The sequence below is a fragment of the Homalodisca vitripennis genome, unplaced genomic scaffold, assembly GCF_021130785.1.
Source record: "Homalodisca vitripennis isolate AUS2020 unplaced genomic scaffold, UT_GWSS_2.1 ScUCBcl_2360;HRSCAF=7038, whole genome shotgun sequence".
Taxonomy (NCBI): domain Eukaryota; kingdom Metazoa; phylum Arthropoda; class Insecta; order Hemiptera; family Cicadellidae; genus Homalodisca; species Homalodisca vitripennis.
Window position 1 is genome coordinate 35,755 of NW_025778526.1, and position 25,447 is coordinate 61,201.

Here is a 25,447-nt window from a genome sequence, read left to right on the forward strand (position 1 = left end):
CTGTTTTAAAATATAATGATATATTAGTACATAATCCTCTATTTTAATCGTCTGCTAAAGTGTAACATTGTTGCACTTTACAGTATTCATCTGTTATCATCTCCCAATATCACGTTTTGTTACATAATTAAAGTCAGGGCAATCTTCTCCTCATGTGTGGACCACTGATGAGGTAAAGGGACTATACACTGTTAAATTACCGCTTTATATGTATATTTTGAACCTATTAATTCCAGCACAATTGTGAGGCTGTGAAGCATGTATTAATGTTGCTTAGAGTGTGTGACTATTTAAAGACATAGCTAGATCACTCCTCTCTTATTCTCTCTAATCTTACTCTAACATAACCGGGACTTTTGAGAGAGTAGCAAGTAATTAGTGTATATAATTTGAAATTTCTACCTATATTGGTTAATCAAATTTCAGTTTTCCAGTCACTAAGTGTGCGTTCAAAGTATTCCTATACATTTAACCCAAAAGCAAGAGGATTCTATAAGTCACTAACAACTTTCTGGATTTTCCTGTAGCCCGATTTGGAACTATGGAAACATATGACTTAAGTAATTGTATTACTAGGTGCATAGGCTTTTGTTACGTTCGCGATGGATAATATGAATATCTTCTACTTCTCAGTCATAGGTTTGAGAAGTACTAGACAAGACGATTCTGGTGGAAGCTCTCCATATCTCCTCTGCTGAAGATTGTATGCATGATGACACATTTTGGAATGTGGTAGCACTATACCCCTATTTGGATGACGAGCTCCCTTCAACCTGTGGAAATCTATGTTTAAGGTAACCTTCTATACTGGTTCAGGTAATTAAAATCACCATATATGAGATAACAACTAGCTCTTTCCTTGAAACATCTCTTTTTCAGAACCTATGGGCTTGGTTTTAATTTTCTGTTTTCAGTTATTTTGCAGCCAGAGAGTCTTCAAATTTCATTAACATTTCAAGTGCTGTTAACCTTTGACCTCATGAAAATAATAGTAGAATGAAGAGATTTTGAATTTAGTTGGAATTTTTTACTGACCTTAAATTCAGAATCTGGATTGTTTCTTTCCTTCATCATTACTTTTTAGATGTTGAGTGTTTTCCTACTTTAGTTACTGTTTCACACTTCCCATTACAGTTCAATTAAAACATTTGCTTAACCATAGCTCAAGGTTTTCCTCTTCATACTTCCTTTCCTCCTCAATATAAATTCTTCTGTTAGAACTTGCGTTAAAGGCCCAGTGATCGCCTTTAGCATTTTCCCAGCACAAAAGTGTCTTATGCATCTGCTGGGAAGTTATACAAATGGTGATAGTGTGTGTGTTTTATAATTGTCGTAGGATATTTCTTCCTCTTGCCCAATAGATTTTTTCGGAATTCGGAACTAGTTACATGATCTATGTTAGGGGCTGTGTCGTTACACAAACAAAAGCATTTATGACAAATAAAAAACCATAACCTTCTAAAACTGTAAGTCATCCTATGCCTAAATAATTCAAGCTTTCAGAAGAAACTCTACGGTAGTTTGTGTTATTGTGACAGTACACGTGAAACATTAAGTATGACATATCGGATGTATGTAGTATTTACAAATTATTTACATGAACTTGATGTGTAAACCCTGTCATAGAATAGTACGACCTGGAACTCAGTAAAAGTAAATGCACCTCCTGTTGTAATCTTGTGTTAATGTTAACGTTTCTTTTTCAATACATTGGTGTTACGTATTTTTATATTTATGGCCTTGATTTTCATACCACATGTTAATATTACTATTTACTAGTGAGTGTAAGAAGTGTATGTGATATTTAGTGCAGTTTACTTTTTTAAACCCTGTATGAGTAAACATTTAGTTTTGAATCCAGATTTTAATGACTTAAAACTGATTTTTTTCTCCCTGTGACGCTAGGTATTGTTATAAATTTCATTTAAAAAATAATTACTTTGATTTGTCACCTAGTATTGTTAGTATATGGCATGTAGATAATACTCTCGGTATATGGCGATTGGACTGCCCGTAGACCTTATTATAAAAGTAAATTGTTCACAAGATATACACTAATTGATCTCTTTAAATTCTGAAACAGTTAAAAAGTTGAAATGGTTTATAAAAATTACTTTTAACATTATTTAGTCTCTACCTAAACACAGAGCAGATAACAAATATCAGTCAATTGTTAAATTACCGAAACTAGAGGAATGATAAAAAGTTTCATTTTATCTTGGGCTTTTGCGTATATGAATATTATACTTTGGACTAAACCATGGAAGAAACAATACGGTTACTTAGGGTTGATGGAAAACCAAAAAAGTTAATTTTTATTAATACAAAACTTTATATTACTTTCATTTTAAAACGAACAAAACTTGAATCATCTTTTCAATGATATCTAAACATTAAATATATACGGTCACAGTGATTTATAATAAACCATTTTAAACATTTTACATTAGTACAAATTATCGGGTACTCAGATAGTCCTTATGAAAACGTTCAATATGATTTTTTATTCCTGCATTAAGTAAATTTACTTTGAATATCAAAATATTGTATAAGGACAATATTTTTACTATACACATATTGAACTAAAATAATATTTCGTACCTATGAAATATAATACAATGTGTCTTTTCGGGACACAACGAAAGTACAATATGTTAAGTTACATGGGTTTTTGTAATAACGATATAAGTTACATAAGTAAAGGAAAGTACAATCTTAATAGTAACACTTAGATCTAATAAATCTTGAAAACGTTTAAGAATTGTTAAAACAGTTTACGGAACGTTATAAACGTATTTGGGTGTTGCGGGTGCTATCGATTAACGCCCAAATATGTAAAATATATGGACGAGACATAAAAGTATATTATTATTACTTTTATGTAGTTACGTAAAAATCCAAGTACAGTTAATGCATTGAGGGGCTATTAAAATACTAGTTTTTAATTTTGTACTTTTTATTGTATATTTTACGCAATAAGCTATTAAATTGATGTAATGTATTGAGTGGCTATGCAGCAAAGACGATTAATGAAGTTCTACTATTGCTTAAGGGCACCAGAATGTTTTTAAAGGCACGTAAATCTGAACACGAGTGGACGGAAGTTTTTAGTAAACCTTGCGGAAATTAATCCTTTTCTCTCACTGATAAAAAGTGTAAAGACCTTCGTTCATTTCCTTTTATTTAGAAACCAGACAAATTGAATTCATTAAGGATAAAGCAGAGATAGAATTTCGTCGTTGCCCATCAATATAGCTGGCAGTTCATTGATGATAAATCTTTAACATAACTTATATTAATTAAGGATTTAGTAAATCTGTTTATGCATTACGTAATTAAAGCAAATAGCATAAATGCTACCCTATGGCTTTATTTTTAGATTACGCAATAGCGCTTGTGTGAGCTAATATTGCGTGATCCTAAAATAGTTTAAAGTTAATGTGTTAAGCATGTATCGATTCCCTCACTCTTTCTTTATGGTTCTTTGTGCACAGTTCAAAGGTGACATGATTGATGTAATCACTTCTCATGGAATCTTGACAACAGGATGTCTCTTTCCTAAACCTTACACATCCTGAATACTGTGCCATTCCGCAAGTAGTGCAAAGTCCTCTTAGTATTATTTGCTGCAATGAGGGGTTTTATTTTTGCCCAAAGTTAACAAACAACATTAAAGACAGCTATTGTGCATTGTCACGTAGTAAAACCCACGTAGTCAGTCATGATCAAATCGAAACACGCACAGAGCGATCGATTTAAAATCTCTTAACGATACTGTCACAATCACAAAACAATGACACAAACGAGTACAACATTCATAAAACGCTTCTCAGTCACTCATGAGGTATCATTCAAAGGGTATCTAATGTTATCAGTAAAGTCAAATGATATAATTTAAAATTTTACTCAAGGGAGAACTTTTAGCCAGTCAGACTGAGATACTCTCTATGATTGGCTATGGTACGGATGGTGTGTATTTAGTATGGTGTGTGCAGCAACCTAGAATGAACAAAGAAGGATACTGTGTACATACCGCTCCCCGGTACGTAGATGTTGAGGTGCAGACAGTCCTCGCTCTGACGGTGGAGAAGAGGCAGCAATTGTCGGATCTGTTGCAGGCGGGTTTTCGAGGTCGCAGACACATTGGTGATGTCTGGCAGTTGTTGAGGACAGACTGGAGGCAGAGTATCCGCTAGCCGCGTACCTACCCATGCCAGGGGCTCCTGTGCTGCCGTAAACCTCCTGGCACCCACAGGAGGTGCCGCGTACGGGATCCCGTAAAATATCTCTACAGGCTCTACGTGGCGAGAGTTTGAGTTCTGTATCACCTGAAATAAAACATATCCACGATAATAACTTAGGTAGCAGTAGTTTGTCTGTGGTCCATGAATAATATCTGAGGGTTAGGGTAATTTGCCCGTAAGAAGTGCAACAACTGAGGTAACTGAAAACCCCCTATGTTTGATGATAAATTCAGGTATCATCTACTACCCCACCTTAACCCATTCTAAACTCCTTATATATATAAAAATATATATATATATATATATATATATATATATATATATATATATATAAGTAGATATGTATATGGGGTTCCTGGCGCACTTTCGGAGCCAACCGAAAAGCAATGTAAAATACTGTTCAATGTACCATAAAGGAAGCTGAGAAATAACACAGCAAATCTCAATGAAATATTAACCGAATCTACAGTCGTTCGTCTCCAAAAGCGATCGGTACATTACTATCTACTCTGTGGAATGAAAAATTAACCAAATCTACAGCTGTTTGCTTCTACTTTCTTAAGCTGTGCTTTGTAAAATGTTGTCAAATCTGCTACGAATAAAGGAAAAATCTTCGAAATCTTAATAAAATTTAATCAATTTAAAACATTTTTACTAAAAACATACTGTACTTTAATAAAAAACTTTTCTACTAAATAAACAACATGAACTCACCAAAGTCTCTACAATTTCTAGCATTAAAACAGTGCAACAAAGATGAATTCAGTGAATTGCCGGTTTATTTTCAACAACAGTTGATACCGTCTTCGATACTTTCCTTAAATGATACAGAATTCAAAGAACTTGTAAAGTCTTTTGCAGAAAAAACGTCTAATGGAGTGTTTTACTATCGGCAAAAAACTAAAAAAGTAAGGGATTACATATTTAATATAATTACGAAAGATATTGAAAAGAAAGTAAAAAATAAACAAACAGAGAGTTTTCATCGTTTTTTATGACATTTTTCCCATATTATACGTCCTTTCAAGATAATCAAGACTTAATTGATGAATTTCTTAGGAATTTTTGTGAGTATCAAGATTTATCAACACAATTCATTAAAGAGCATTATAGAATTTTTCTTATAGAATATAGCCACATTTTGTGTGAAACAAAACGTATTACTGTAGATAATATTCCATGTGATTCCTATGAAGAAAGACACCAACTATGGTTATCAAAACAGTACTATGACGTGGGGAGGGACTGCAAGTTTTAGAGTTAAGACTTTATTCTACAAAGTTAATTGTTATAATTTCTTTATCTTTAATAGTCTTCTTTCCAGTAACAACCAAGTGTAATTTTTCATTTTTGTTTAATTCTTTAATCTTTTTCTCATCCAAAACAGTCAAAAATCTGTTCGGTAAGTGTACTTTACAATCTTCCAACTCGGCAATTATTGTAAACCCGAATTTATCTTTCATTTTCTCCAAATTCATGATTTTGTACTTCTTTTTTTCTTCTAATTCATTCAACTTCTTATACTCTTTAAACTTGCATTCACCAATATCATTTAACTCTTTCAAGAACTCCATTTAAATAGAAAAAATTCAAAGTCAAAAAGTGCAAAACCATTTCTCGGTCGACCTTTTCTCCTCCCTCTGTCTCTTTCTCTCTCCCTCTCTTTTTATGCCTATGACACGATCACTTCTGCCGTTTATAGGCTAGGATCTATATTCAGGCTAGAGAGAGAGAAGAGCGAGATACGGATAGAGAAATGGTTCCGGAATACGATCTGAATACTTCTGAACTTGGTGTTTCTCCGCTATGGCCACTCGCATTGAAACAGTTCAGAAGTATACTTCCTAACCGACCAAACCGAATTCGCGGACATATATACTGAGCAAGAAACTACAACATCCAATCGAGAAGTAAAAATTTAACAAATTAATTTAAAATATAATTTAAAAATTACAAGTAACAAAATGTACGCATATTTAAAATAGGTAAAATTATCTTACATTTAAAAAAAGAAAATGTTATAATAGTTAACGGAAACACAATTTTTATTCTTTAAAGCAATCTGCATTACCGACATTTTAGTTCCGAAAGAATGCGCTATGCACGAGGTGTGCCACTACAGACCGACCATCACGATAATCGCTTCGCCCGCGTCATATCCGTTAGTGATATCACGCCGTGAGAGGCACAATCGTTGGTTTACAATCACCATTTAGATAAATAAATTTTTCTATATAAATGGAGCGCGATAAAATATCATGTCCGTTCTGCAAAATAGAAATTTTAAGAAAAAACTATGATCGCCATTATAATTCTAAAAGTCATGAAAAAAACAAGCAAATTTACAATAATGAACTAAATTATTTAAGACAGTGGGCTAGAGAAAATCAAATTGCCGATCACGAAAACATGAATAATATAGAAAAATTGCGTGAATTAAAGAAAGACTTTAAGGAAGATAAAAAAGATCTCAATCTATTTAATGATGAAAAAATTCAATCAATCGCTGAAAAATTGTCCATTGAAACAAACGATAAAACTAAGTCTGAAATAATCGAAGAAATTGACAAAACTCTTAACGAAAAACCTGAAAATATCATAGATGTTGAAGTTTTATCCTCAATACACGGTCTTTTCAAGCAATACATTTTAACAAATTTAAACGATAATTCCATGTCAATTTACAAATATCTATCAATTATGAGGCCAGAAATTAAAAGTTTAATAGAAAAATTTCAAGACACTGTGAAAAATAGTAAAGGATATCTCTCTTTGGAATGCGAATACGAACGAACTTTAGTAAACGGTGAACCACAAACTTGCCCAATGTACTTTACTATAAAAGCAGATGAAATCTTTGACGTAAACGACTTTATTACTAAGCAATTTAATAAATTAACACATCGAGAACAAACGAATAATCCAAATAAAGGTTCCGGATGGACATTTAAAAGTTGTAAACAACTAGTTTTGAGCCTTAACAAACACGAAATGATGAATGCAGGATCATACATCGATTTACAAAAGAATATCAAAGATAAAAAAGCTTGTATAAATATAAAAAATAGAGATGATTTTTGCTTTATTTACTCAATAAGATGTGCTATTGGAAAACCAGAAAGAGACTGTGAACGTGTAAAGCAATACGAATAATTTGTGAATGACGAAATATTTTCAGGTTTTGAGTATCCAATGTCTCTGAAAGATATACAAATATTTGAAAAACGAAGCTACAATTCCAAGTATAAGTATCCAACAATGTCTATCAATGTCTACAGTTTTGATGAAAATATTAACATTGTTCCGTTACAAATTTCTGAAAAATATGACGCTGAAGCAAACATTGATTTATTGTATGTTAAACAAGATGATAAATCTCATTATGTTTTGATAACCGATTTAAATAAGCTTGTTTCTTCGCAGTTGTCTAAACATAAAGAAAGAAAATTTTTGTGTAGAAGATGTTTAAGCCATTTTTACAAATCTGGAGATTTAACAGATCACTTAGAAATTTGTAAAAATCATGAAGTTTGTAAGCCAATTAAGCCATTTCCAGGTCAAACAACTAAATTTACTAATTATCAAAAGAAATTTAACCATCCGTACGTAATTTATATGGACTTTGAGAGCATATTGGAAAAGATTCCGACATGTAAGAACAATCCAGAAAGATCAACTACAACCAAGATTCAGAGGCACATTCCTTATGGTTTTACTCTATATTTAGTGTCGAATGTGACCAATCGCATGTACAAACCGATATGTTATCGTGCCAAAAATGAAGAAGATTTGAAAAACGTCCCGACAAAATTGTTTGAAGAACTCAATAAATTATCGAAATACATAGCGAAAAAATATAATTCTAAGAACATGAAACCTATGAAATTGACAGAAGAAGAAGAAATTTCGTATCAAAATTCAAACGTTTGTCATATCTGTGAATGGTCTGCTTATGATGTTGGGTCAATTCAGTATGGTTTTACTCCTGATAGTTGGAAAGATAAGAGTTATAATAAAGTGAGAGATCATTGTCATTTAACCGGCAAGTTTCGAGGCGCAGCTCATGCATGTTGCAATCTGAATTTGAAATTTCCACAAAACATTCCAGTTTTCTGTCACAATATGAGTAACTATGACACACATTTGTACATAAAAGAATTAGCTAAGAAATATGGAAACGTTGATTTGATCGCAAACTCAGAAGAAAAATATATAAATTATTCAGTAAATTCTGGATATGGCTATGAGTTTGACAATGATAAACCTAGAAAATTTATAAAGTTCTCTTTCGTAGACACATTTAGATTCATGGCCTCGTCTATTGAAAAATTTGCGAAAAATTTAAAGAAAGAAGACTTCAAACATACAAATCATTTTATACAGGATGGACTGAATGAAATTATAGAAAGACAGCCAAATGACGAAGAAGAAATCTTTAAAATTCTATCTGGAAAAGGCATATTTCCTTACGAATTTATCGATAGTATTGAAAAACTTGATTACACAGAACAGCTGAAAATTCAAGATTTCTATTCACTTTTGACAGACGAGAGCATATCTGAGAAAGATTATCAACACTACTTGAGCGTTTGGAACAAATTAAAAGAGAAAAATCTTGGAAATTACTCTGATTTGTACAATATCCAAGATGTTTTATTGCTTGCTGATATATTCGAAAATTTCAGAAACATTTGCCTTAATTGTTATAAACTCGATCCGGCACACTATCTAACAGCTCCCAGTCTCGCATGGGACGCAATGTTAAAATTAACGAAAATTGAGCTTCAGCTAATTAACGATTATAATATGTATTTGATGATTGAAAAAGGCATTCGCGGGGGCATTTCTCAGTGTATTAAGCGATATGTTAAAGCAAATAACAAATATTTGAAAGATTTCGATAAGACAAAGCCCGAAAACTATTTGTTATACGTTGATGCTAATAACCTTTATGGGTATGGCCTAATGCAAAAACTGCCGTTTAGTGATATCAAGTGGATGGATCCAAAAACTTACACAACTGCAGAATGGAAAGAAACAATTTTGGAACTCACTGGCGACGAAGATTATGGCTATATTCTCGAAGTTGATCTTGGATATCCAACGAATTTACACGAACATCACAAGGATTTACCTCTTGCTCCAGAACATTTTAAAAACAAACTTTGCACAACTCTACTGAATAAAACTGAATACGTTGTTCATTCGAGAAATTTGAAGTTCTATTTGGAACAAGGTATGATTTTGAAACATGTGAATAGAGTTATTGCATTCGATCAGAAGCCTTTTATGAAAGAGTACATTGATTTTAATACTAATATGAGGACCAAAGCTACAAGTGACTTTGAGAAGGATTTTCATAAGCTGATGAACAACTCAGTTTTTGGAAAAAGTATGGAAAATGTGCGAAATAGATGCGATATTAGACTAGGAAATGAAGAATTTTCAATGAAACAGGCCAAGAAAACGAACTTCAAAAGCTTCACTATCTTTGACGACAACTGTATAGCGAGTCACATGTACAAACAGAAAGTAAAATTTAACAAGCCGATTTACATAGGGTTTTCAGTACTTGATTTGTCAAAGTTGTTAATGTATAAATTTTATTATGAAAAATTAAAGAGTTTTGATCCAGATTTGAATCTGTGTTACATGGATACAGACAGTTATTTTCTAGAATTGAAACGTGATCCTTACAAAATTATTAAAGAAAATATAGATGACTTTGATACAAGCGATTTTCCAAAAGATCACGACTGTTTCGCTACTAAAAACAAGAAAGTTATTGGAAAATTTAAAGACGAGCTAAATGGCGAAATCTTAGAAGAATTTTGTGGATTGAGATCGAAAATGTACTCGTACAAATATCTAGACAAAAATCCAGTAAGATGCAAAGGGATTAAGAGAAGCGTTGTAAATAAAACAATAAATATCGAAAACTTGAAGAAATGTTTGTTCGAAGATAAAGAAGAATTTAGGGAGATGACAGTAATCAAAAGCTACAAACATGAGTTGTACACCGTCACTATAAACAAGTTAGCACTGAACGCTAAAGATGATAAGAGAATTGTCCTAGAAAATAAGATCGATACAGTACCGTATGGATATAAAACAGATATTTTAGATGAATTAAATAAACTTGGAAACTTTGATATGTAAATGGAAGATGATTTAATACATTGTCACAAGTGTAAGAAAAAAACGAAAAATATCGATGCTAAGATTGTTCAAACTCAAAACGGATTGTATAGAATTGCAGCAAAATGTTCAAAATGTAAGACAAATAAGAGTAAATTTACAAAGAATCCTTATGAAAAACAAGTAAAGAAAGAATTGAAGAATAAAGAAGAAATAGAGATTGAAGCTAGAGAAATTCATGCACCAGTACGAAAAAAGTTTAAAAAGAGAAAAATTATAACTTTAGGAATTGACGATTTATGGGCAGCAGATTTAGTAATAATGTCTAACTATTCGGATCAAAATGATGGATTCAAGTATATGTTAAATGTTATTGATACTTTCTCAAAATATGCTTGGTCAAGAGCTATCAAAAGAAAAAACGGTAAAGATGTTTCAAAAGCCTTCAAAGATATAGTAAAAGACGCGATAAAGATCAATCACAAACCACCAAATCTACTTCATACAGATAAGGGTTTAGAGTTTAAAAATAAAGAATTTAACGAAGTTTTGAGAAAATACAACATTAAGATTTATCATACTGAAAACGAAGAGAAATCAAGTATTGTAGAGAGATATAACAGAACTCAAAATGAAAGAATGAAGGTTCTTTTTGAGATTAATAAAAACTTTAAATGGATCGATATTCTTCAAGAAATCGTAAAGAAATATAACGATACTGTTCATAGCACAATCAAAATGAAGCCTAAAGACGTAGATAAAGATGCAGAAAAAGAGTTATTAGAGTCGGTTTTTAAGTATGTTCCACCAGAAATTCACACGAAAACTAAATTTAAAGTCAATGATCATGTAAGAATTGTTAGTAAAAAACAAACATTTTCGAACAAATATAAGAACAATTGGTCAAGAGAAATCTTTGTAATTTATCAAATTAATAACACAGATCCTGTAACTTATAGTATAAAAGATTTCAATAATGAAGAAATAACCGGAAATTTCTATGAATATGAATTGAGAAAGTCAAAGCTGTAATTTTTTCTATATAAATGGAGTCTCAAAAGAAATGTACACAGTGTCAAGAATTTAAAGATTTTGAAGCTTTTTATAAAAATAAGAATAAAATAGAAGGATTAGGGTCTATGTGTAAGGATTTCCGTAGTAAATATGAGAGAGAATTATACGAAAAAATAGAAAAATTAACGTTAGAAGAGAAAAAATGTTGCGTTTGTAAAGAAATTAAGAATATTTCAGAATTTCACAACTGGCATTATAGTAAAGATAAAAAACAAGCTTTTTGTGAGGATTGTGCTATAAGAATTTTCCGAGAAAGTCAAAATAAACCGACTCATTGCGAATGTGGAAGAGTTCTTCAATGGTTACCTAGTTATGCTAAACATTTACAAACCAAATATCATAAGTTAAGAGTTTTTAATAAAATTTAGTAACATTTTCATCGTGTAATAATTTTTTCTATATAAATGGAGTCTCAAAAGAAATGTACAAAGTGTCAAGAATTTTATAAGGAAAAGAATAGAAAAGACTGTTATTGTAAGGAATTATATGATAAAATGAACAAATTAACTTTAGAAGAGAAAAAGTGTTACTTTTGTAAAGAAATTAAAAATATTTCTGAATTTAATAACTGGCAGTATAGTAAAGATAGAAAAGATGCTTTTTGCAAAGATTGTGCTAAAAAAATTTTCAGCGAAAGTTATAAAAACGAAATGCCTTGTGAATATGAAAAAAAAATTCTACGATGGTTACCTAGTTATGCTAAACATTTACAAACAAAATATAATAAATCGAGTTTTTAGTAAAATTTAGAAACATTTTCATCGTGTAATTTAGATATTCTATAAATCAGTCGAGATTCTGCCATATTTGTAGTAAAATGATTTCCGTTGTATAAAATATTCAAAGATTCTTTCATTTGGTTGTAGAGATTTATACTATTTGGATCTCCTTGTCTTAATAAAATTTCCATTTCTGGGTAATCAATTTCAAGTTCTTTCAATCTTTTCGGTATTTCTCTCTTTTGAGCTCTGATAACGTAATAAGGATATTCCCACATGTGATTCTTCTTAATTAATACAAAAACATGGTGTTTTTTCTTAGCAAAATCTTTACAAACAAGGTCTGGTTTCATTAAGTCAATTTTTACACTTTGTTTTGCGATTATTTCCGTTTTTATTTCATCTTTAATTTGCAAGTGTTTAACTTCGTCCTCTAAATATTTAATCTTGTTTTCAAGTTTGTACTCACCAAATTTACGAATACTTGGCAAAACTTCTTTTGTAACCCACTTTTTAAACAATTTCGATTCTGGCTTATTAGATCTCAAAATTAAAGAATATAAACCAGATTCATTAACGAAAATAGTATGTTTTTGAATATTTTCTCGGGGTCTATGGGATAGACTCCTGTAATTTATACATTCAAAAGTTGTTTTATCGTCATTATCGACATTATTTATGATAGCTTGCCTCGTGTTTTCATATTCTAAAATTTCTGCAACATCTTTTGCTTTGAACCAAATTTCGTTATTTTCGTCAACAATCGTAAAAATTTCTGTATTATTGAATTTGAGTTGATTATTTATTAGATCTACAACTGTCTCCATTTAGATAGAAAAGAAATTTAACTAGTAATTTTTATTTTGAGTGTAAAGTCCAGATTCATTGATAAAAACAGTGTTTTTTTTGAAAGTTTGAAGGTAAGAACGATTCGTTCCCCCTTGATTCATCATTCTTTCGACAATCTTAAATATATTGTTGTTTTACTCTCATTATTTAATAAATTTCCCTCAGAGTCTTGTATAGTTAGAGAGATTTTTTGAATTCGTTTAATATTTTTTCTAATTGGAATATAATCGATTTCATTCGGCTTTTCACTGATTTTTGATCCATAAGCAACATTTGGAAAGAAAGTGTACAAAATTTCCGATTCTTTGTGAAGATGTTCAGTATGATTTTCAAAACTAGGTTCAACGAGATTACAATGTACTTCAATTACATCAAACGGTCTAAATTTTGGCGTTTTATTTCCTAAATATACCTGATTTGGCTCAATAGTTTCTTGAACAAACCCTAATAAATCTACTATAATTGCTGAAAACATTATTCTTACTGGTGATTTTATTTGAATTTTATTAGAGAGATAATTTTTTTGCATTTCAAACTTGTTTTCGTCAAAGTTTAAAGATTTATCTGATTGTTTGAATGTTTTCAGATAATTTTTAAGGGAATTTTTTATTTGATCGAAGGTATAATATCCTTTGTTTAAACCATAATATTTTGTTATGTTCTTCTCACTAAATCCTATACAATAAGGAGAACTTTCACTAATATTTATTACAAAATTATCAGAATAAAAGCCGCTTAAACCGATAAAATAATTTGATTCTTCCTCTAAGTGTATAGGATGTTCCAAGTTTAAAAATAATTGAGAGCTTTCTGAAGTCAACTTGAACAGCTTCATTTTCGCTATTTAAATGGAGAAATTTTTAAAGCAAAAAGATCAGATAAAACTTCAAACGTTTGAAGAAAATAAGAAAGATCAACCAATCAGATTGTTAATTGTTGGTTCAAGTGGATGTGGAAAAACAACTTTATTATTGAATTTTATCTACAATAGGTTGATTCCTTATTCCAATTTGTATGTTTTTAGTAAATCTTTAGAACAAGACGCCTATAAAAAATTACAAGAAAGATTTGAAAATATTGAGAAGAACTTAAGCAAAGAAATATCACATTTTTACAATGCTTCTGAGGACATAGTTCCATTAAGCGAATGTAAACCCAATTCGTTAATCGTTTTTGATGATTGTATTTTGGAAAATCAGGACGTTATTAAGGAATATTTCGTAATGTCTCGTCACAAAAATATCTCTTGTATCTATCTTTCTCAATGCTTTTCAAAGGTTGATAAACAAGTTATAAGAAATAACCTGAATATGTTGTGTATTTTTAAGCAAGATGATCACTATTCGAGAAAGATTTATAACAATTATGTGGGATCTGATATGAGTTTTAACCACTTTATTGAGTTATGTGATAAAATTTGGAAGGAAGACTACGGATTTTTAACTATTAATCTAACTTTGAAGCCTAAAAATGGCAAATATTTGAATAAATTTTCCAATATAAACGTGTGATAATCTAGTTGTTTTCATGTTTTTACGTTCACGTTTACGTTTCGTGTTCTCGTTTTTTACGTTCCACGTTCACGTTTTACGTTTCACGTTCACGTTTTACGTTCCACGTTTCGTGTTCTCGTTTCGTGTTCACGTTTCCACGTTCCACGTTCACGTTTTACGTTCCGTGTTCACGTTTCGTGTTCTCGTTTTCACGTTTCGTGTTCACGTTTCCACGTTCCACGTTTACGTTTCAAAATTTTCCTAAATAAATGGCGAACGTAACTTCAGAAGAAGCAAAAAAACTTGATCAAATAGAAAAGTAATTAAATAAAGAATTTAAAGAACAGATTCGAATTGATGAAAAAGAACAAGAATTTATTCAAAAAATTAATCAACCTGTAACATCTGCAATAAAAAATGTTGAGGGCAAAATTGAAAATGTTTTAAGCGATAATCAAAATTTGATGAATTTGGTTCCAGTTGTACGACAATTTGCTGATATTTCGATACCAGAATCTGAGTTTGAATTGCCAAAATTACCATCGTCAACACCATTTAGACCTAGAATCATTGAAGAATCTACAATAGTTGAACCAATAAGTCCTGGAACGACGGATATAATAATTGGTGAAATTGGTAGAAAATTCCTTCCTAGAGCGAAGGATGATAAATTTGGTTTGTATTGGGATAGAAAAAAGAAAAGTTTTATGATTGGAAATTTGCCCGTAAATTTTGAACATAATGACATAGTTATTAATGAAAAAATGTACGAAGGTACTCAGGGTTTATGGAGATTATTAACAGGCACTGATGTTCCAAAAGACGGTTTATATTCTGAAGAAGACTTGAAAAAGTATACTGAAATTTTATGGAAATCTGATTCAATTTACAAAAATAATGATCCATCAACTAAGAAACCAAAGTCAAGTAAAGGTAAAAAATATCTCAATTTGATTAAACCAATTTGGGAAAAACGAATCGAAGGATCTGGTATAAGAAAATACAGTGATAATAAGATTGAGTACAGATATATCGACGATTTGACAAAACTCGATGGAATTATAAATTATATTTATGCTCAAGAAAAGGCTGGAAACAACAATTTTTTGAACGAAAAGAAAGCGATTAAAGATTTTATTTCGAACAAACTTGATGAAATGATTGAAAAACCTGATGGAATTAAATATTTAAAACGAGTTTTGCCGGCAATAAGTTCATCTATGATTGAGGGTAGTGGACTTTTGAATGATTTTATCAACAATTTACCTTTTGAATTACACGTACCAACTTATCAGTATCTGGGGCCCGGCACAAAACTCGAAAAAAGACTAAAAAGAGGAGATACTGGTATAAATAAATTAGATCAAGCTGCTATGGAACACGATATTTTTTATGCAAAACATAGAGACACAAATTCCAGACATATCGCAGATAAAGTTTTGCAAGATAAGGCAATGGATAGATTTTTTTTTTCAAAAGATGCTACTTTAGGTGAAAGATTTGTTGCGCTTCCAACAGCTGGAGCAATGTTTTTGAAGAGAAAACTAGGAATGGGAATCGAAGAGAACTTGAAATTTTAACTATATAAATGGAGGTGAACGTAAATTTCAGCAAAAATCAGAAAGAAAAAATAAAATCCGCTTTTAAGAAGAAAATACCCGTTAGTATTCAATTTAAAATAGATCAACTAAAAAATGGCGAAGATAAGATATTTTTAAACAAATAGACAATACAATAAACTCGAAAAACATAAGAAAAACAATAAAGGAACCAGAATAGAATTTTCTTATAATCAGTTGAAAGAACTCAAAAATGGTGGACTTTTGAAAGATTTATTAGATTTTTGGAGAAAATATTCCAGTTGTTAAAAATGTTGTTCCTTATGTTCGTAAAGCTGCTCCAATCGTTAAAAAAGATGTGATTCCTATTGTTCGAAACATTTTAAATTGGTTAGATAAAGAGTTGGAAGATGTTACAGGATCTGGATTAGATGAGAAAACTTTGAATTACGTGAAATCAAACATTGAAAAAAAAATTTAAACCTTTAACATTCGGGGAATTGGAAGAAATCTGCAAAAATATTAAACATTTTAGAGGAATCTTCATGAGAGATACATTACCTGAAAAAGTTAAGAAATTTGAATGTGGAATTGTGAATTTAGACTCGATTATGGGAAGTGGAACGCATTGGATTTGTTATTATAAAAATGATAAGAATGCATGTTATTTTGATTCGTATGGAAGAATTGAGGACAAACCACCTATAGAATTGATTAAATATTTGAAAAAATCAAGCGTCTACTACAATGATTCTCAGATTCAAGACTATAAATATCCCCCAATTTGTGGTCATTTATGTGTTTTTGTTTTGAATGAACTGAGTACTGGTAAAGATTTAAAGAAGTTGTTAACAAATTATTACTTAATAAATATGGATTCACAAAATATTTTTGACGTATTTGGAACACAAATTATTCAAAATGTAGATAATAGTTTGAATTTTGATAGTTTGAGAAATGAGTTTGATAACAAGTTAGAAAATTTATTACAAAACCTTCCAGATTCAGATATGTTTGCTGTCGAGATTGAAGATTTTAAAGCAGAATATGATAACAAACTTGCAAATTTCATGAGTTCAAATGAAGTTGCTGATAAAATAAAAACATTGGAAAAAGAAGTTGATGATGGTGTAAAAAAATTATTTACCAATTTAATGTCTCATATCGAAAAAGCTGATAAAATTACTGAAGCGATCAAAGTTGAAAAGAATTATGTTAGTTTGGCTAATAAAAAAAGAATTGTCGGTGTTCGACCTGGTATTGACAAACATGATGTTGTTGTTAAAGAACAAATTTTAAAACCTCTAAAATTATCAGAAAACATCGATATTGTTGATTTACATGATCCGAATGTTAAAAATGCCTTAGATTTTAAAGGAAAAAGAATTAGCAGTGTTAGTAAAGGAATTAATCCATTTGATGTTGTTGTAATGATTCAATTAGAAGATCCTATTAAAATGTTTAATGAACTAAAACAAAATTATGAGAATCATAAACAGCATGTTAAAGATTTTACAACAGAAGTCTATGAAAAACTTGATGAAAGAAGTAAAAGATCAGTAGACGATGTTGGTGAATTACTTGATAAAGTAAATAAACTAGAAGAAAACTTTAATACATATAAAAATAATGTTAATGAATTAGTTAGTGAAGTAGTTACAAAAATTCTGGAAAATTTTGATACACATTTCAATGAGAAAGTAAACTTTTTTGAAAATTTTGGTACACGTTTCAATGAGAAAGTAACACATAATAATGAATTACTTAAAAGAATAGATGATCAATACTCTTTATATCTCGATAAAGTAAATAAACTAGAAGAAAACTTTAATAAATTTAAAGAAGATGTTAATAAATCTTTTGAAAACATTGATAACAGATTTAATAGATTAGGCGGTTATGATGATTCATTTTAAATTTTCCCTAAATAAATGGCGCTCATATATTGTGTGAGATGTAAAGAAAAAACTGCAACAAATGATATAAAATACTATGCAAATATCAATGGAGTTAAAAGAATTTCTGGAAAATGTGCTGAATGTAACTCAAGAAAGAGCCAATTTATAAAAACTTGATTTTGAAATTTTTTCTTAATAAATAGAGATGGCGGGACATTACAGTGCTTTCGATCTTTTTATCATGCAACACGAAAGAGATTTGAAAAAAGAACATTGGGATGACATTTCTCAAAAATATGAATTATCCGAAGATATGATGAGATTATACGTAAACAAATTGAATTGGTATAACATTGCAAAATATCAAACTCTGTCCCCAGAGTTCATTCAAGAAAATATACATTATCAATTAAAAGATCATATGTCTGTTCTTTGTCTCTATCAACACTTGAGTATAAAGTTTTTGGATGAAAATAAAGATACAGTTGATTGGAACAATATTATAGATAGCGGTTACTATCCTGTGCAAATTTTATTGAAATATGTGACCGAGATCGCAAAATTTAAGGAAGAGAATAATTCTAAAACTCTAAAACTTCAAAAATATACTCTTTCGCTGATGAAAAATCTCGATTTCTTCCGGAATAATCTTTGTAATCATAGACAAAATATCCTAAATAGTTGAATAATAAAATAAAGTCATTTCTTTTTATCTCGGTAGTTGAAATATAAACATAAACATTTGCGCTGAAAAATTTGTTTCTCGGCAGAGTTAGTTCCATAATCTCCATTTATAACAAAAAATCTTTTTGTATAAATGGAAGAGTATAATGCCAACTGTTACAAGTGTTATAATAGAGGAGAAATTATTGATAAAAGATATTTAGTTTGTAGAGATTGTAATTTAATTTTGTATGAAAGACCTAAACCTAAGAAATTTCGAAATAAACTAACACATTTGAATAATCTGCTTACAAAATTGCAATATGGAGGTAAAAAACAAACACAATTTGTTACAGAATTTAGAAAACAGAATAAAAATTTTTACTTATCTCTTGGAACCGTTGAAAAAATTATTTTCCTTTTCAAAGAATACATTAGGTTTGTAGGTATCGATACACACGTTTATTATGAAAAGATATTACCTGTATTTTTTTATTATCTAGATGTAGAATTTGTTTATGATTTTGAACCAGAAATCCTCGATGATTTTATAGTACATTTGGAGAAATTAAACGAAGAACCTCGTGAAAAGAATGCGGTTTTACTCACATTCTCCCCGACTTCTCGAGTGAAGGTTAGCGAATTTCATTTTTTCCGTCTTTGAATTTTTTCTATTTAAATGGAGTTCTTGAAAGAGTTAAATGATATTGGTGAATGCAAGTTTAAAGAGTATAAGAAGTTGAATGAATTAGAAGAAAAAAAGAAGTACAAAATCATGAATTTGGAGAAAATGAAAGATAAATTCGGGTTTACAATAATTGCCGAGTTGGAAGATTGTAAAGTACACTTACCGAACAGATTTTTGACTGTTTTGGATGAGAAAAAGATTAAAGAATTAAACAAAAATGAAAAATTACACTTGGTTGTTACTGGAAAGAAGACTATTAAAGATAAAGAAATTATAACAATTAACTTTGTAGAATAAAGTCTTAACTCTAAAACTTGCAGTCCCTCCCCACGTCATAGTACTGTTTTGATAACCATAGTTGGTGTCTTTCTTCATAGGAATCACATGGAATATTATCTACAGTAATACGTTTTGTTTCACACAAAATGTGGCTATATTCTATAAGAAAAATTCTATAATGCTCTTTAATGAATTGTGTTGATAAATCTTGATACTCACAAAAATTCCTAAGAAATTCATCAATTAAGTCTTGATTATCTTGAAAGGACGTATAATATGGGAAAAATGTCATAAAAAAACGATGAAAACTCTCTGTTTGTTTATTTTTTACTTTCTTTTCAATATCTTTCGTAATTATATTAAATATGTAATCCCTTACTTTTTTAGTTTTTTGCCGATAGTAAAACACTCCATTAGACGTTTTTTCTGCAAAAGACTTTACAAGTTCTTTGAATTCTGTATCATTTAAGGAAAGTATCGAAGACGGTATCAACTGTTGTTGAAAATAAACCTGCAATTCACTGAATTCATCTTTGTTGCACTGTTTTAATGCTAGAAATTGTAGAGACTTTGGTGAGTTCATGTTGTTTATTTAGTAGAAAAGTTTTTTATTAAAGTACAGTATGTTTTTAGTAAAAATGTTTTAAATTGATTAAATTTTATTAAGATTTCGAAGATTTTTCCTTTATTCGTAGCAGATTTGACAACATTTTACAAAGCACAGCTTAAGAAAGTAGAAGCAAACAGCTGTAGATTTGGTTAATTTTTCATTCCACAGAGTAGATAGTAATGTACCGATCGCTTTTGGAGACGAACGACTGTAGATTCGGTTAATTTTTCATTGAGATTTGCTGTGTTATTTCTCAGCTTCCTTTATGGTACATTGAACAGTATTTTACATTGCTTTTCGGTTGGCTCCGAAAGTGCGCCAGGAACCCCATATACATATCTACTTATATATATATTTAGGTCCACCGTGATGATTCGTTTAGGAGAACGACCAAGTACACTTGAACGAAAAATAAAAATAGCCAGTCAAAATATGCTAGGCCTAATGAAATATTTACTGTATCTGCATCAGGTACGGTGTACCAATTAAAATAATTCCTTAATTTTGTACCAAAGATTTGATTTGATAAAACCAGTATTAACTGTGGACGAGGCAACATTTCTTGTAAACTATATACTTAAAATGTACAAAAGATTATTTTGATTAACCTCTTATGACCCCAGGATACCTACATATAAATGGGCGGAAAAAACTAGGCAAAGAACATAAGTTTTTTTTTTTTTAAATCAAACACATTGCTGGTAAAGATTGAATACAAGGGTTTAAGCGCCGACATCCTGATAACTCAGTAAAATAAGGATGCAACCTCGGAATGAAAGATAATAAGCTAAAAATTTGCATACGTCTTTATTTTAATGGTATAAATCTTACCTCAAAATTCTCATATAATCACGTGTACGGTAAGTGTAATGTGGAGACAAAACTGTATTCATCGAAAAGTTTTGATAAATACGCTCATTCTAAGAAACACATATTATTTTTACACGCGTTTAGTGGGTGTGATACGACTTCTGTGCTTTATAAAAAGGTAAAATATCGTTTACTAAAATGTTCAAAAAAAATCACGATTTAAATCAATCAACTCAACTATTTAAACAAAAAAACTGCTCTGTACAAGAATTATTTGAAAATGGAGTACATATTTTCTTAGCAACGTGTAATGCTCCGAAATGTTCGTGTCTATTATCAGACCCTAATTTGGTTGGGAAATGATTTAGAACCCCAGGAAATTGGCTGGGTACTGCAAAATGAACTCCTGGAACCAATAACGACATTATTACCACCAGCACCAGAAGAACTGCTGAATAAAATATTTTGCAATTGCAAGAAAGGTTGTGGTTCTAATTGCGGATGCAGGAAATCAGGATTGTGAACAGCCAGAGGAAGAAGAAGAAGAAGAAGCAGAAGAAGACAAAGAAGACGACGATGAACCGGAAGAAAATTAAAACAAAACTATTAATCATTAATAATAAAGAAAATATTTTATATTTGTAATTTTAATAAATTGATTATTGGATCAATAAATAAATATATAATTAAAATTCATTTGAAATATTTCTTTTAATATTGTATGTTTGGTAAAAATAAAATAAGTATTATTTATAGAATATATAATTTATAATTAATATCTATAAATATGGTATATTAAATAATAAATAATTGTAACAATTTAATAATAATGATAATTATAATAACATTAATAATATTATTAAGTAATAATAATAATAGTAAGTGAATAATTAACAATATAACTCATTTATTTATTGTATTCTACTGGCTGACCTCGCATTCTCGTATATACAGGTAAGCGGTCCCCTACTCTTTGCGCTGTATATCAAAAAGGGTTGAACGTACATAAAAGTACTACAGACAAAAGTTGAAGAGAATTCTCCGTTCTACAATGTCTCTAACTACCTTCAAAGTCATTTAGGGTAAGGAAAACGAGATATTTGAAAAAACTGATTTTCGTGATCTTTGACCTTTAATATCTTAAGTCACGTACACGTGATTATATGAGACTTTTGAGGTAAATTTTATACCATCAAAATAAAGACTTATTCAAATTTTTAGCTTATTATCTTTCATTCCGAGGTTGCATCTTTATTTTACCGGACTATGAGGTAATACTAAGAAAACCAGAAATAACAACTACAGCTAGGGAAGCGCATTTTACAAAATGAACGTGACAACATTTTTTGATTTGCTAAAGACCGTCGTGAATAAACATAAACTTACGGCTAGTAAAATATATAACTGTGACGAAACTGGGGATTCGAGCTCTGAAAGGAAGAAAATAAGTTGGAGTACTGACCTCTGCTGAAAGAGGAAACACAGTAAAGTGAGCCGGTTCAATACCTATATCTCCCCGGCTCATGTATGTTTTATATAGTGTATGTGTGTGTGGTTTATTGGCTGCAGAGCCCACTGACCTTTTGAAGGCGTTGGCCTTTCCGGTAGAGTGGTAGAGAGGTAGAGACTCCGAGCCGTGGTGTACAAGTTAGGAGTAGCTCCAGTTTTATATTTTTGTTTAACTAAGTGTTTTATTTAGTTTTGCTGAGCTGTTCTCCTTCTAACATGTGCGGCTAAGTTTACGGCCCCTCACTGATGAGGTCCAGGAGATGAATTGATTTTCTGCTGTCATCTCTCCATCATGCGTGGTCGCAGAGAACCTTCGATTTTGCGCTCTGCTGAAGGACGGCCACCATGATGGACATTTCTACTAGTCAACATCTGTGATACCCTGCTCATATTCTTTATTTATTTGTTATTGTTATTGTTGCCATTTATATAGTTTATATTTTGTTATTTAATTTTAAGTTATTTTTAGATATTATTTAGTTATTTCTTGGATTTCATTAGGAGCCCGCCCTTAGCCGAAGGATACCGGGTGGAATTGGCATTTCTTGTTTCAAATTATGGCGTTTCTAATTTTTGTATGCAGGTGCACCTGATAAGGATTGTTTGAGGAATATACTACTGCAGGCACTTTTTTTTTTTTTTTTTTTTTTTTTTTTTTTATTTATAGTATCTATACTTATATATTTATATTGACTAGATAGGCCTATGTTGTGTCTTAGTAAATGAACCTGAGTATGCTGACCACGGTGTTCTTTTTTTACCTAGTTTAGTTTTGATCCGGCATCCCGTTCGCCACCATGGGCGCGCGCTTCCCTGTTGGTTTCCTGTGGGTGTGCGAGCGGCGATGTACGGTTTCAATGGTAGCAGAGCGTGGTTAGCTGCTCTCTCAGCTGTCTCTCAGTTCTGGTTTTGTTTGTTGGTGTAGGTTAGTGTTAGGTAGGGGGAGGTTAGAGTACACAACTTTTTTTCATTAGGAGCTCGCCCTAGCACAGGATACCGGGTGGAATTGGTTTAGTGTCTTGCTTCCTGCAGACTTTCCCTTTGCAGGGAGCAAGGGACTCTGAATTGCTTAACCGCTAAATTTATCTAACTGTACTCTACTTCTCCCCTATCAATGTGTTGTTTTGTTATATTTATTGCTTCTGTGTTTGTAGGTTGTGGTTAGTGTATATTTGCAGGGTATCCTTCTATTAGGTAGCAGGTATTAGGTTCTTCACTTGGACCTCGTCAGTGTAAGCCTTTTGTGAGTTGAGTCCACTTAGGTTACTAAGTAATTGTTGCGTACGCTTTGTTGTTTAATGTTGTATTTATTTGTCTTAATTGTTTGGTATGGCGTTTTTCCCTGGTGCCTGAACATCTACGCAAGCCCGAGTTGGTTTTTGAGGTCCTGGCGAGAGGACAGAAGCCCGAGGGAGATGTGAGGGCATTAAGGGCTCAATTACGGGCTTGTATAGCGTTGGACCGCAGCTGGAATGCAGAGATCCAAATTAACACAGAATTTGAGTTTTGTAAAACCCGAATGGAGGAATTAGAAGACGATATTAATTTTGAGTCACTTCCCATGTCCGGGTCAGCAAAGGCTAGATTGGCATCTCAGCTTTTACATTGGCGTGACAGAATAGTGTTACTTATGTCAGCTCCTAGTTTAGACTCTGATATTAAAAGTTGGGCTTTTTCGGCCAGTAACAAATTAAAACAAGCCTTAGATGGTTTGAGTGAGGTGCGCTCGGTGAAAGAAAAGGGGGTACTATTTACCGCTGTCACTCCAACGGAGGTTCCCACTACCATTACTTTTGCTAACCATCCGGCTCTTTCTTTCGAGCCTCCCAGAGTTACTATGTCTCCGATGGGTAGTGGCCCTCCTGTAGCGGTTGGTGAGGCATCATCTATAGTTGTGCCTTCCTTTTCTAGCTTTGGCAAACTGCCCCATCCTTTGGGGAGTGTTTTACAACACTTCCCCAGAGTTGATGGGCTTGACACTAATTTACTTATCCATTTCCTTCTGGAAGTTTTTAAGCTAAGAGAATTTCCTGGTATGACAGATGCCATGCTTATGCAGATTTTAGCGCAGTTTTCCTTAAGGCCGCTTTTTGATCGCCTTCTAGACTGCCTTAAGAGAGGTGCCACCTTTGACCAGTTCCACGCCGAGATCTTGGAGTTCTTTGTACCTGCTCGGGTTAGGGAGCGCTTGCGGGTGGAACGCGTTTATCGTCCTCAGGCACCAGACGAGACGTTGAGCCATTTTGTCGGGGAGATACGGGATGTAGCCCGGGTGTTGCGCTTGAGCTTGAGCGAAACGGAGTTGGTGAGCCTTATTTTGGAGGGCATTAAACCTGAAGAACGCTCCCGTTTGATTTTTTGTAGCCGTCCCGCATCTTTTGCGGATTTGGACCGCCTCTCCATCATCTCTAGAGGGGTTCAGGATGCGGATGATCAAAGAGAGGCCATGTCGAGGCATCTTCCTCACTTGCCTCCGGGGCCGGTCCATGCTCCGGTGCAGTCTGAGCCAGCAGCTGCTCCTTCCCGTAGGCAGCCTCCTACCTGTTATGGCTGCAAGCAAGTGGGACATATTAGACCGTTTTGTCCACTTAATAAAAAAAACTAGTAAGCTTGCGGACGAGTAAGCCCGACTCGTGCCGTAAAGGTAATTTTGAGGGCAAATATGTACCTGATTTTGATGGTAAAAGGGTAGCTGGTTTAATGCAGAACAGAAAGAAAACAGAAAGAAATAGACTTGGGGACAGTTATCATCGTTGGCCGAGAGGGGAGGTTGCTGCTCTGGCTGCGCAGGGAGTAAGGGCTGCCCGCTCAACCTGCCCACAACTGGATGTACTTGTGGGGAATGTGGTGCAGAAGGCCCTGGTTGATTCTGGGTCAGCACGCAGCCTGATTTCTTTGTCGTTTTTTGAAGATC

At 32.0% G+C, this 25,447-nt stretch overlaps 1 protein-coding gene across 1 annotated transcript in view; it reads right to left on the reverse strand.

Annotated features, from left to right (window-relative positions):
- LOC124372039 (neuroligin-1-like) overlaps positions 1-25,447 on the reverse strand; it is a 69,051-nt gene that overhangs the window by 34,252 nt on the left and 9,352 nt on the right. Inside the window, exon 2 of the mRNA XM_046830403.1 lies at positions 4,034-4,328. Within this exon, the coding sequence (XP_046686359.1) occupies positions 4,034-4,328 (295 nt within the window). The remainder of the gene's footprint in view (positions 1-4,033; positions 4,329-25,447) is intronic.